General features: G+C 35.3%; 3 protein-coding genes across 3 annotated transcripts in view; 1 reads left to right on the plus strand and 2 right to left on the minus strand.

Annotated features, from left to right (window-relative positions):
• The window catches only part of LOC308638592 (olfactory receptor 4C11-like), a gene marked incomplete at both ends in the record, with an annotated part of 413,029 nt that overhangs the window by 129,514 nt on the left and 268,403 nt on the right, over positions 1–15,112 (plus strand). The window lies entirely within an intron of this gene.
• LOC308639567 (olfactory receptor 4C15-like) lies at positions 3,446–4,396 on the minus strand (the record flags this gene model as incomplete). Its single annotated transcript, XM_081277766.1, has 1 exon — positions 3,446–4,396. The coding sequence occupies exon 1, from the start codon at positions 4,379–4,381 to the stop codon at positions 3,446–3,448; it is 936 nt and encodes a 311-aa protein (XP_081133892.1). The 5' UTR covers positions 4,382–4,396.
• On the minus strand, positions 12,483–13,418 carry LOC308638905 (olfactory receptor 4C15-like; the record flags this gene model as incomplete). The annotated part of the gene is made up of 1 exon (XM_081276846.1): positions 12,483–13,418. One exon carries the CDS (start codon positions 13,416–13,418, stop codon positions 12,483–12,485), a length of 936 nt encoding a protein of 311 aa, XP_081132972.1.

Here is a 15,112-nt window from a genome sequence, read left to right on the forward strand (position 1 = left end):
GATGGTCAATGTTCCCCCTGCATCACAAGTGCTGCCATCAACAGGGTCCAAGGAAAAAAAGAAAGCTAGGAAGCAAAGTTTCCTCCTTGATTTCCAACTGCAATTTAAAGAGGATTCCCTGAGAGTTCATGAACCTGTATAATTGCTTCTCAGTTCCCCATAGGGCTTGGAAAGTTTCCATCAGCATGATTTGACAAGAGACAATTTTGTGTGGGGTTTACACTTGCTAAAATGTTTATGAAACTATTATATCCCCCAAAATTAAAGGCTTTCTTTTTGTTTTCTTTTAACTTCTCCTGGGTTTCCATTTGAAGATGTGTTCATTCCCCATCATGGTAGAAATAGGCTGCTGTGGTAAGGGGGTGGCAGATAGTGTCTGCTTGCACAAGTAGAATAAGATGCCAGTGCACTTACCAAGTGTAAGAGCTGAGTTCTGCAATAAGGCAGCAGCAGTCCACAAGCACTGTATATTTATATTGTATCTATATTTATGGAAAGATTTTTATAAATTAGAGTGCAATTTCTTGTCTCAGAAAATGATTTTAAGATCCTATGATGTTAAAACTAAAAGCATAATATCTAGAGATTAATTTTTTCTATGTAAGTTTATTTGAATAGAAGTTACAACAGTCTGTTTAATAGAAATAAACACTGAGACTGAAACTGGAGGGAAAGCTAGGACATAAGTTCTCAGCCCTTGAGGAGTGTCCAAAGCCTTCTGAACCACGTGGCCAGGTTAGTCATAGTAACAATCCCATTTCTGCTTCAGTTAGCTTTGTCACTGTGACCAAAAGACCCGACGAGAAAAATGTAGAGGAGAAAAAGCTTATTTTGGCTCAGGGTTTCAGAGGTTCAGTCCATGGTCAGTCTACTCCCTAGCTCTGGGCCTAAGGCAAAGCAGACCCGCATGGTGGAAATGTGTGGTAGAGGAATTCTGCTCAGAACATCACAACAATCAAACAGAAAGCCCTTCACTCACCAGGGACAAAAAATGACCACCAAAGCATGGCCCCTGTGACCTACTTCTTTCAGCAACACATTAACAGCTTATAGTAATCACTTAGTTAATTCACATCAGAGGATTAGTTCACTGGTTGGGTTAGGGCCTCACACATGAGCCTGTGCGGGATACTTCATATCTAAATCAGAACACCTACATTGAATAAAACTCCTGAAAATGATCTCTACAACTACATTATACAAAGAGAGGGGTGCTAATAATATAGAATAGGTTGAAAAATTAGGCATTAACGAGAGGAAAGTTAATATTAAAATAGAGAGAAAAAGGAAAGGAACATAAGAAGAAAGAAAAAGAGAAAGAAGAACAAATTATAAGAGAAAGAAATAAAGGAGAGTAGGGAAGAGAATTAAAATGAGATGAAAGACAGGAGATGGAAAAAATCCAATTAATGATTTGTTTAAAATATGTAAAATGACTTAAATGTGTGAAGAAACAATGAGAGTAAACAAAGCAAAGCAACAAAGATACTACACAAGAAAAACAAAGGAATAAACAAGAAGTCTAAAATTCCTCCTTGGCAAGGTATTTAAGATGATGAGACCTCTTTGAGATTTTCTGGTTGTGAAAACCACTAGGTATCCAGAGGTGGCAAATGTCCAAGCTACAATACCATATCTTGTGAATACACGTGGATGTACAAGATCAGCATTGGGCTGGAAAACTATAATTATTTATTACCACATATAGACATTGAAAATGGAACGAAAAACCAAAGAAATAACTGTTGTAGCCAGGATTCTGCAAAATTTATTAATTAGACTGTTAAGAATAAAAACTGCTGGGTAGATGTTTATTAGTATTTGTTTTTTTTCTACTGAAAATTATATCTTCTTTACTCATGTACATCATTACCTTAGTATATAATGATAAAATAGGTTTGTATATAAGTGCATGATGGACCAGATATAAATCTGTAGTGGTCACCACAATCTGTCCTAAGTAAATGTTTTATTTTATAGTATTTCAAATATTGGATTCACAGATTCATAAATGTATTGACCTAGTGATACCAGTTCCTCATTTCTCACGGTGGATCTTGAGAAATACATGAACTATTTAATGAAGAGAACTGTGTCCCTGCTATGAGAACAGACTGGTGGAGAAGAAAGGGAACAGTAAAGGACAGGTGCACTGGCATGCCTAAGCCTTTGTGACACACCTGGTCTGCTGTAGGCCCCATGCTTTGTCCAGTTGGTGTTTAAAACCAAGTCTTAATGCCAAGATGGCTCACCCCAAAGAGCAACAAAATCCTTTATATATTCTGCCATATCTGTTCTTAGGAAGAAAACTAATATATGCATTCTTTCACTTTGAGCCTGGCATGAATGATTAAGAAAATAACAGAAAAAAATCAATGTTTTTGCAGAGAATACTCAGTAGACATTTTATTAATAATGTTGATGGACTTAGGAAAAAATTGAAATGTTTTTCTGTAAATTTATTTATTCCAGAAGCCACATGGCAACAGGGTAATAAACAACCTTAATTATGGGAATGACAAATAAGATATGTTTAAATTTGAATGACCTCTTTATTGATAATTGTTTAAATAGGATTATTTTCAACTGGATAGCACAAAACCACAAAAATTTAAATCACCAAGTAAATTAAGATATATTCTTTTGAAACTTTTTTTTTTTTATAGATTTATTCATTCTTTGGCACTGGGAGGAGTCAGTTCTTCATACCTGCAGCTGGTCCTGGTTTTGTTGGTAATGAGGAATTTCAAGAATTCCCTTTGATTGTGCTCTAATAGGAGATACTCTTGGCTGACTTCCCCCTGGATTCTGCCTCTTCTTCTCCTCTTGAGCCTGATCCTTACCCAGGAGGAACTCACAGTAGCCAGCACTGAGCCACATTCAGGGTTTATCTCTCAAGAAATTCCTGAGTCTATACCAATTCTATAGAAATCATAATGGACCCACCTTTACCAATGGAGTCCTGTGATACAGAATTCCTGCAGCAGAGGTTCTGTTATTGCTCTTCTCTATGCTCTTCCTGAGTTCAGGTCGTTTTTGATTCCAAATCACTGAGCTCACCATCCTCAATAAATCTTTTTTTGCACTTGAAATAGTTTGAGTAAACTTCTGATTCTAAAGATGTGCTTGTCTTTTCTCCTCAAGATTTTGGAAAGCATGAAGTTAATGTCCAACATTCTGAAAGTAATTTTTCTTTTCATTCTTTATCTTGATTAGATTTCCACTAATCATAAAAATCAACCCCCTTTAATTTACATATCTGGATACTGACTGGCCAACTCAGAGTATACTTGCTATAAAAATTAAAAAATCATCTTCAATGGCCCAAATGCATTTTTTCTATAGAAATGTATTACCTCTTAATAGGTACTGAGCATCCTATAAAGTTTTGTCTACCATCATTTTGATTTCTTTGCTCTTTATACTATTTGGGGGGTCTAATATCTTATTTTTCATCAGAAACTACCAACAATCTCTTCCACATTTTCCTTATAGCATTTTTCACTTCCCTATTTCTAAAAGTATAAATCAAAGGATTGAGCAAGGGAGTCAGGATGGTATAAAATATTTCCACCACTTTGTCAAAGGGGAAGGCAGAAGGAGGCCTTGCATATATAAATATGCATGGGACAAAGAACAAAACCATAACAACAATGTGAGATCCACAGGTGGACAGAGCTTTCCTCCGCCCTTCAGCACTGTGAGTTCTCAGGGAGAACAAGATGACCCCATAGGAGATCAGCAATAAGCAGAAAATTATCATGCACATAAATCCACTAGTGGCAACCACCAAAAGGCCTAGGATGTGAGTGTCAGTGCAGGCCAGCTTCAGTAATGGGTACAAGTCACATATAAAATGATCAATGATATTGGGGCCACAAAAGGGCAACTGTAACATAAAGATAATCCGTATGATAGAATGCAAGAAGCCCCCTGTCCAGGCCACCCCCATTAGAATGCCACAGAGCCTCCAGTTCATAATGGAAGAGTAATGCAGGGGCTTGCAAATGGCCACATAGCGGTCATAGGCCATGGTTGTGAGGATAATCATCTCTGCCCCACCAAAGAAGTGCTCAGCAAAAAGTTGAATCATGCATCCTTTATAAGAGATGGTTTTCCTCTCATACAGGGAGTCCACAATCATTTTTGGTGTGATAGCAGAGGAGAAGCAGGCATCCAAGAAGGACAGGAATGCTAAGAAGAAGTACATGGGGGAGCCCAGCAGTGCAGGGCTACAGAGGATGGTCAAAACAATCAGCATGTTGCCTCCAATAGTTGCAATGTAGACCAACAAAAACACAACAAATACTGTTTTCTGAACAGCAGGATTCTGCGAAAGTCCCAGGAGGATAAATTCAGTTATGAAGCTTTGGTTTTGCATGAATTCCAAGGAAAGGGTAAACATAAATCTATTATAATTGAAGTTTGCAATTATGATAAAGATTTGATTCATTCCAGTTTATAGTTTTCAGATCATCAAGTATTTCAGTGCACCAAACTGTACCATTGTCTTTAGTATTTTTTTTTTTTGTAATTGAGAACTCAAATTTAAATATTTATTGAGGATAGGAGCTTTAGATCAGGCAGAATTGAGGTGGAGATATAATATTCATTACCTTATTAGAGCCTCTATAAAGATGAATGGAAAAATCCATATATGGTAGAGAAGAAGAAAAATAGTTTTTAATCTAAAAAAAATTATTGACGATTTACTAGTGACTTTCTTAAGTAGATCATTGGGAAGCATTCTTCACCTCACCTCCCTAAGGAGGCGATGATGACTGTAGCTGTATTATTCATTTCATCCATTGTTATGGGAGCAGGCATGGGTGACTAGCTAGCCATCTCTGATCTGGAGACCCTCATGCCTACAAAACAAAATGACATTCATTTGAAGCTGTAGTTGTAAAGCATGGCTATCCCTCAAAACTTTCTTTATGATCTAAACTGAATTTGGTCTTTTCAGGATTCAATTTCTTCTTTATCAATGTAAAGGATCTATGAAAACACACCAAGTGACAGAGAGCACATCACATGATGATGCTAAATTCTTAGGTTTTTCTTTTTTAAACATCTCATTTAGACATTAAAAGAAAAGTTTATAAAACAATATTTCTACTTCCAAATGTTCAAATGTTGTAATAGTGCATAAGTGAAATAAGGAAAAGAAAGCAATTATGCAAGATTCACTGCCCAGGGAACATGCTAGAATTTATATCCTTATTTCTTTGACAGGAAACTCATGCTTCCAGAGGTTATGTTCAAGCAAGCACCAGGTGCTTGTTCTGGAATGTTACACAGAACATCTGTCTCCACACCAAGTCCTTTGCACTGAATGACTCTGGGAAGGAGTAGGGATTTCTCTTTTCCATGGAGGACTTCAGTGCTGGGATGACTTTTCTAGAGTTTCTCTCCACCCGAGTGATCACACCTTGTGATTCATCAATGAATAGGAATCTTAGTGAAGAAATAGAGGAAATGATGAGGAATCAGAAGGTGACAGTCAATCAGTTACATATGCAAAGTGGCTACCAGCATCTTTCTATATCTAAAGACTTGATTAACCATTTTCCAATAATTTTTACAATGTGGGTGGAATCAAGTGAAATTCCCCAGTATGCTCATTTATTGCTTACCCATTCATCTCCCAAGTTCATGTTAAGGGTCATATTTGGAAACTTGAAACTTGGAAATATTGCTTATGATAATATGTTTTCACTAATTATAGTTATTATGAAAAGCCAGTTGCCTTTTACACTGAAAGCATTTCCATGAGCCATCCAATTACTCCAAAAGGATGCTTAAAATTCTATAAGTCTCAGGTAATACTGTCATGGGAGTTTAGTAAGAATGTCCATCAATAGGACTCCCTTGAGGATCAGATTAGAGCCTACAGGTAGAAACACTCACTGTTCAAAAAGAAAATAAGTGGAGCAGAGGTTAAAGGAAGACAGGCCCTATATTAATCTAATAATTAAATAAATCTTGCCCTTTCACATCCTTTTCTAAGGATGTTTTTTAAATAATGCAATTTAAATTTTTAAATATTCATTGAATATAAAACACCCAACTCCTTATTTTATCAAATAAAGGAATTTCCTAAATTTGTGTCAGAATATCAATAATGGAGAATATAGTGTGTTAATGGTTTTTATTACAAGGTTTATCATCTTAATTTTTTGAGAGATAATTGTCTTAAAGGCAATGGGTTATTTTAGATTTAATTCAAGAACAGAAAAAAACAGTAGTAGAAAAATTTGTTAATTTTAAATAAAATCTATTGTTTAGTTAAGGGTAAGTTACTATTCATTATTATTTCTAGGCTAATTTAATATGAAAATATTAGGGGCAAGTGAATACTAGTCAACAACAGAAAGATGTTTATGCAAATCAGATGTTTACAAATTGATACCATATGATGGTAACAAAACTTTTTAAACATAGGTGAAGCACTTTTACAGTTAAATGAGAAAAACAAGAAAATTTCCAATAGCTTAGCTTATTTGGAGTGATATATTTAAGATAATGTTTAATGTTATATCTGGAAGAAAATATATGAATGATAGAAACTTTCAAATTGCAACATATATCTGGTTATGGTTTTAATAATACTTAAAATTGATCATAAGTTTAAACATACAATACCAGATTTCCCACCATTTAGAGTTCAGCAAAAGAAGGTGAAATTAAGGGAGATTGATTTGTATAGGAGAAAATAACTAGTTAACATAGAATAACATAGAATTTATACCAAAAATTTGTAACTATTTTTAACTTTCCATAAAAAGCTGCCCCATAGACAGAACCCTTCCTGTCCTGTATGCACTATTTTTTAGATCAGTTTTAAAGAGTTTCTCCTATAGCAGCAGCTTATTCTGTCCATATTTCTCCTGGAACATTCTGTGGTCTTTCCATTTTTGGTTGCCATACTGTTGAGTATGCTAGAGTTGTACCTGAGATTTCTCAGGGCCCCTTGTCAGCATGAACTCTGTGAACACTGGGCCATCTCCTGAGCAGTAACCTTGGGAAGTTTGCCTCTCTATGTCCCACTACTCACATTGCCCACTGTTTCCTTTTCAGCAACAAAAGTAACTCTATCACCAATTGTGCTGAAAATAATAGAATTTGTTTCAACCTAAAAGTACATATAACATTGAAAACTAAAAAAGGAATTGCTAGTGAAATTGTCATTGTAAATAGTGTTTTGCAACTATATTCAAGTAGTCAATTTCAAATGCAGGTATTATAAGCATATGTGCATATCAATCACATTTGCATCCATATTACTATTTCAAGTAAGTATTGCTATTACAAATTAAGAGAATGAACAGAATCCTATTAGTAATTACCTTTTTTGATAAGTTATTTAGCCTCCATATTTTTGATCCAGAATTATCATTCATCTATATAATATTTATTCATTGTCCATCTAGCTAAGCAATTTTTTGTGACAAGCTAAAAATATGTTATTTTCAGACTTTAGTGTATTTTATCTGTCATAATTATGACCCTAAATATTACATTATTTATACACTGAATATTTCTGAATTTTTATTAAACATTTATTTGTTTCCACCTTGGACCTTTCTCATGGGTGCATGAACTTTCTTATCTCAGTGATTTAGCTCATTTTAAAGAAGTGACTAAAGTCATGTCAAGAAGCATTAAAGAAGTTCAGAAATTCAGAAATTCATTTAGATTTTTAGTAGTTCAGAAATTCATTTAGATTTTCCTAAATAATTCTGAGGAAGGAAACTAAAGCTGTTTTTCTTTTTTAGGCTTATCAAAAAAAGATAAAAAAAAAGAAAGTTTACTGTCTTAGTATTCATTCAATTCATACAAACCCCCCCCCAAAAAATTTTAAAACAAAGAATAAGATCTTTGCTTTATCACAAACACATCAGGACTCTGAGAATATGTAGAAGTCAAATTTTTGCATATGCTTGAACATTTTGGTATTAATTGCTGCATGTGAATCAGAACTAACATAATATGGATTTGACTTGGCACATATGTTGAGTTTAATGTATTAATGCATATCTGTCTTTTTTGTTCAAAACTTTCTATGGCTGAGCAGTAAGCACAATATAGTTTGTGCTGACAAAAATACATTCCATTTTCCACATATATGCAAACAAATATGAAAAAAATTGTCCTGTTTTTTCAAAGGTAAAAACTCTATCTTAAAGCACATCTCTTTAAGCTCAGTTCTTAGGCATTCTAATCATGGTTTAAGCCAATTATTCTTTTTTAGAGTTAGGGATTTATCACATCTAATGCACTGTTAGAAGACTGTACTTGATGACTCGAGTTCTTCTTTATTACTTTTACTGCCCTTCCCTGTGCCTCTTGTAAGTTCGTAGTTATGGAAATAGTGAAACCTACATTCTACATCAACACTTGTGGATAATACAGCAGTACTTACCATACTCCAACCTTAGTACACTTTATACAAACTCAGAAAATTCTACTTTTGGATCTTAAACCTCCAGATGGGGAATACATTAGAGGATAAATGATAAATTAAAATTTATTAACAACAAAGAAAATGCTGTAGGAGAACTAGGACAAAAATATGAAGTTGTTGCCTTCCTAAATTATTTGGCTTTAACTTGAAGATGAAAATCTAAACATATGTCTAATTTGGAATCATGTAAAAGATGTTTTATTATCAAGTGCTGTCTTATAGGATCGATATGTATTATTTATTGCCCCTTCACTCTTGTTGAACTTGGTAATATCATGTCCATTAAAGATGAGAATCTGACAGCCACAATGAATGAGTAATAAGTTCAAATATGCGCAGTATTAATAGGCCCTGGCATTGCATTGAACTTGGTACTCTGACCAAAAAACACACACTTTAAAACACTGCTTCACAATTTGAAAGCTCTCTGAAAAACACGGATTATAAATCTCACCACTTATGGATTTTCTGAAAATTCTAATGATGAACACCCACTATTCTCTTAGGAGAAAATTCCATTCGGTGGTGACCAAAATGTGTAAGTTGTTTCCAGTTCTTCCTTGTATATATAAGATGTGGCTGAAGAGCCTCTCTGGCAGTCAAGTTGGAGATTGTTCTCAGTGGTCCACAACTGTGATCTTGAACATGGTCTCAGGAAAAATAAAAATGGAGAAACAGGTTTCCTCCTTGATTTTCAACTGGAATTTGAAGAGGTTTCCCTGAGAGCTCACGAACCTGTTGAATTGATTCTCAGTTCTCCCTGGGGTTTTGAAATTTTCCCTTAGCATTATTTCCATGACATATTTTGCATGTTTTTTTCATTTGCTCAGTTGTTTATAAAACTTTATGTCAACTACCAATTAAAAGATTCTCCTGCCTGTTTTTAATTTCTCTTGGGTTTCTATGTGAAGATACATTCGCTCTCCTTGATACTCAGGAATGGAACACTGTGCATGTGGGGATGTAATATAGGGTCTTACTATAGAAGTAGGGTGAGAGGCCAGTGTACTTGTTAAATGCAAGACCTGACATCTGGGATAAGGCACCATCAATCCACAAGGACAATGCATGTTGTACTCGGACTGGGGCAGCAACATGTGCTTGTTAAACAGACACATTTCTGTAAACATATGGAAATTTTTACATTAATCTAATTTTTTTCCATCAAAAATTGATTTTGAGATTCTATGACTTTCAAACTAAAAGCACATTTTCTGGAGTTTAAAATAATTTTATCTTTCATTTTTAGTTGAAAAGAAGGTACAATAGTTCTGTTAGATGAAAAGGAACAGCTCTTAAAACTGAATCTTGAGTGGAAAATGGTACCTAGCTCCTCAGGTCTCTTTGGGTGGGACCACACTAAACCATTGGCTTCTTTGTAGTCTTTATGTGAATATCCTTCCTTTAAGAATATACTTCTTTCATTTTTGCTTCAACATCTTTCATTTATTCTATTTCACCATATTTTATGATACAAGATGGTATCATTTCTATTTGTGTGCTTCAACCTAAACTAGGAGATAGAGTTTAGCAGAGAGAAAAATTCCAGAACTAGAATCCAAGCTTTTATACAACAAGGATATCTCTAACACTCTGCCCCACACTGGCATGCAAAGTGTCACACTGCCACCTTCCAGGTGGAGCCAACCTAAACCCAAGAACCCACAGACAGACAATGAAGGAAACCACAGACTTGTTCAGAATACCTACTGCATACCATGGATGCAAACTTCAGGATGAGTCAGCCTGACCAGCATATGTATATTTGAAAATGATAGCAGGGAAGACATAGGAATATTAAATAACTGTGTGAGGATTCAGAGCCAAATGGAAAAAAAATGTTATTTTCAGTGATAGAAAGATAAGGAAGAATAATCAGAAAACCCCATAGTGCAAGGATGGTCAAAGATCCCTGGCAGGAATAAACAGAAGTTTGAGATTGGAGACACTATGAAATTTTGAGCAAAATTATGATTTTTATCTGAGTTGTGATGCAACATAGTATACTTTCTAAATAATTTCATTATTTAAACTTGAAATCAGCTATCATCTTGCTTCTGATATGTAGTTTCTTAAAAATTTTACTTTTTATATTGGCATTATGTTTCTGGATATTAATTTGATAACTACAATAAGTACAATAACTTGAATTACAGTAAACAGCAGTAACATTGACAAAGAGGTAAAAACATTAGAATGAATTCCACCATACCTAGGCAAAATCAGCATAGAATAGAAAACAAAGCTAAAGCAATGACTATTCTAAAGAGGCTTCTGAAAATTCTGTTAAGAAAATTAGAAAGAAAAAAATTCCTTTGATGTCTTTCAGGATTTCTTTATGCTTTTGCTGAATGTTTTGTTTTCTTTAATCATGTACTATTACCAGAGTATACAATGAGGGATTAAGTCTTAAAGTTAAAAAAAAAAAAATTGGTCTATTTCAAGTTCTTGATGGATCAGATAGGAATCTCTTGTGGTCACTGCAGTAAGTTCAGAATAACATAGTATTTTATAGTATTTGAAATTTTGGATTTACAGATTCTTAATGTCTCTGAGCCGGTCATAGCAGGTCTGCATTACTTGAGCTAGCTCTTAGAGATGAATAAACTGGTTTGAGTTTGTAGATATCAATGTACTTCTGTGGGCATGGAAGAGACATGATACCCCTACTGTAAAAACAGAAAGATGATGGAGAAAAAAAGGGAATGGTGAAGGACAGTCTAAACATGTGTCACACACCTGGTCAGCTACAGGACACTCACATTGTCCAGATGAAGTTGCAGACCCTAAATCTTAATCTCGCTGTGGATTTACAACAACAGTGAAATGTTATCTGACCCCTACCATATTTATTCTGGGAAAGCAAATGATTATCACACACTCTTTTACTTTTGGCCTGGCAAAGGAAAGACCAGAAAGATTTAGTGTTTTTTTTTTTTAACCCCACAGTATTCAGTAGGAGTTTTATTGGTGTTGAAGGGCTAGGGAAAATTGAACAATCTTACTGTAAATACATTTATTATGGAAGCCACATTGCAATCTGAGATCAACCAACCTTAACTATGAGAATGACATATATGACGTATAAATTTGAATGATGTCTGTATTGATATTTGTTGAAATAGAATTATTGTCACTTGGGTACAGAAAGCCATGAAAATGAAAATATCAAATAAATTGAAATATTATCTTGTTTTAAAGTTCCCTTTCCTCTCTGGTGCCTCTGGATTTCCTCCTTAAGGCTGGAGGACATAACTCTCTACCTCCACAGTTGGTCCTGGTTTTGTTTATGCCGTATTTCAATTCCCTTTGATTGCACTTGAATAAGAAATTCTCATTGTTAAGACCTTCATGAAAGTTGCCTCCTCTTGTTCTCCATACATGATTGATATGAATTGTGCTGACCAGAGAGGAACTCAGCCTCCATATGCAGGTCTGGGCCATCAGGGTCTACCTGTCATGAAATTCAAGAATACTAAACCTGTACAGATGGTAAGGGACCCATCTTAAAGAACAGGGTCACATCATAGAGGACACTTGCAATGAAGTTTCCACTAATGTTCTTCTGAATGCCCCTCCTGAGTTCCAGTTGTTTTTTCTCCAACATCACTGAGATCAATATCCTAAATCAAAATTTCTTTTCACTTGAAATACTTGAAGTATCTGTCTCTAATTTCTAAGATACTTTTGTGATCCCTCCACAAGTTTTATCAGAGCATGGAGTAAGTGGCATGCAATCTGCCAAGTATTTTTTATTTCCTTTTAAAATATATTAGATTCTAAGTAAGCATAAAATTCAATTAACTTCAACTTAACATAATAGGATGTTGACTTGCAAACTTGAGTAGATGCCTAAAAAGATAATGAAAAGCATCATCTCTGACCCCACAATGCTGGTATTTCTATAGAATCGTGTTACCACTTTAGAGACAATGAGGGTCCCATCAAGTTTTTCTTGTTTAAGACCATTTTGAATTTGTTACTTATTATATTATTTTTATGAAGTTTAATAGTTTTATTTTTCATCAGAAACCACCACCAATCTCTTCCATACTTTCCTCATGGCATTTTTCATTTCCATATTTCTAAAAGTATAAATCAAAGGATTGAGCAAGGGGCTTAGCATGGTGTAAAATATGGCCACCATTTTGTCAAAGGAGAAGGCAGAAGGAGGTCTTGCATATGTAAATATGCATGGGACAAAGAACAAAACCACAACAGCAATGTGAGATCCACAGGTGGACAGAGCCTTCCTTCGCCCTTCAGCGTTGTGTGTTCTCAGAGAGAACAAGATAACACCATAGGAGACAAGCAACATGGTGAATATTATAATACAGATAAACCCACTGTTAGCAACCACAAAAAGTCCAAAGATGTGAGTGTCAGTGCAGGCCAGCTCCAGTAATGGGTACAAGTCACATAAGAAATGATCGATGACATTGGGCCCACAAAAGGGCAGCTGGAAAGTAAAGAGAATCTGTATAATAGAATGCAAGAAGCCCCCTGTCCAGGCAACCCCCACTAAAATGCCACAGAGCCTCCAGTTCATGATGGAAGAGTAGTGCAGAGGCTTGCAAATGGCCACATAGCGGTCATAGGCCATGGACGTGAGGACAATCACCTCTGCACCACCAAAGAAGTGTTCAGCAAAAAGTTGAATCATGCATCCTTTATAAGAGATGGTTTTCCTCTCATAGAGCAAATCCACAATCATCTTTGGGGCAAAGGCAGAGGAGAAGCAGGCATCCAGGAAGGACAGGAATGCTAAGAAGAAGTACATGGGGGAGCCCAGCAGTGAAGGGCTACAGAGGATGGTCACTACAATCACCATGTTGCCCCCAATAGTTGCAATGTAGACCAACAAAAACACAACAAATACTATTTTCTGGACAGTGGGATTCTGTGAAAGCCCCAGAAAGACAAACTCAGTTATGAAACTTTGATTCTGCATGCTTTCTGAGAAATAAGTTTTCTAATAAATGGTATGTCTACTCTAAGATAAGCTATTCTGCTAATCTACAATTATGATAAAGAAATATTTTCTTCATACCAGTTTATGATTTTATAGTTATCAATAGTTAGATGCACCCTGATGCAAAATTGTCTTTAGTGTTTCTTTTGTCACTGAGAGCACAGGATATGTCATTTACTGAGGCAGGAGTTGGGGATCGAGCCATCTTAAAGTAGAAATGAATCTTAGAGGACTTACTAGAATGTCTAAAAAGGGGAATGGAAGCATCCACATGTGATTGAGAAGCTTCATAGTTTCATCTTGAGCGCCACCTTTGGTCATTTACTTGTGACTTCCTGAAGTGACTTGTTCAGAAGCATCTGAAGCTCATCCATGTAATGAGGAAATAAGGACTCGAATTATAGTAGTCAGTCGGCCATTGTCATGGAAGTGGGCTGAGGTGAACAGCAAGCCATCTCTGGCCTGGAAACTATTACATCTATAAGTAGAAGAAATAATATGGATTTTCATGGATACTCCTCAAAAGTTTCTTTAAATTTGTATTCTGAATGAGCTTTTTAATGATTTATCTTTTTTTATCATAAAAAAACAAGGATCTATGGAAAAGCTCCTGGCTACATATGTAAGTATGCATAAAAGTTTGTTTTTAAATTCATCATTTAAAAATTAGAGCAGAATTTAACTGAGATAATAATGCCTACTTCTGATTGTTGACATAAGACTAATTGAAATAAGGCAAGAAATCATTTACCATAATCATTTCCCATATTATTTACAATAATGATACACGGTAGGGGAAAGAATTTCCATGTTGAATCTGCCTTTGGTCAGCTCACCCCAGGGCAAAGCAGGAAGACAATGAAGTGAAAGCAGCGAGAACCATGGCTCGAGGCTCTTCCACTGTATGCACCAGGTTACTTAAAAGTCCATGAGCTGAAAACTCTTTGGCCTATGATTAATAAGCACATCTGTCAATTGACTTCTTGGGAGAATCAGATAAAGACTTGGATGTAAAAACATCAATAGGCAGTAGCACTGGGGAAGATGAGGTGTGGGGAGAGTGACCTGCCCCAGCCCCTGACCCAGAGTACAGATAGCATCAGGTTTACTCCAAGGTCTTGCCTCATCATATCCTAGGCTTCTCTTTTACTCTTCTTCTAATGGGTATTAAACACAGAATATTTCCTTTGGGTAGTCATAGTGAAAAACTTGTTTTTAAGTGTGTGACACATTTAAAGGTCCTTGGTAGACCCTGAATATTTAAAAATTTGATAGACCTTAAATTACTGTGGCCTCAGACCCACATATATCTACTCCTGTTTCATGTGGCCTCATTGAACAACAACAACAAAATAGTCAAGAAGGCTGGTGGTAGGAAGGAAGACAAGGTCCTATGTGAATTTAATAACACTTCTTATGTCTCCACTTTCTTTATTTGAGGTGCTCTAAAAGTAATACTATTTTAGAATTGAAATAATTAACATATGCATAAAATCTAAATAAACCAACTCATTCATTAGTCAAAATAAAAAAAAAACCCTAAAATTGGAAAATAATGTGCTCATGGCTCATGATTTCAAGTCTTCTAAAAGCAATTGTCTTAAATTCAATGAGTTATCCTAGATAGATTAGAGCAGAACAATCACGGCAGTAGAAAAACCACTAATATATAT

The sequence above is a fragment of the Spermophilus citellus genome, assembly GCF_964194105.1.
Source record: "Spermophilus citellus genome assembly, chromosome: 2".
In the NCBI taxonomy this organism is placed as follows: Eukaryota; Metazoa; Chordata; class Mammalia; order Rodentia; family Sciuridae; genus Spermophilus; species Spermophilus citellus.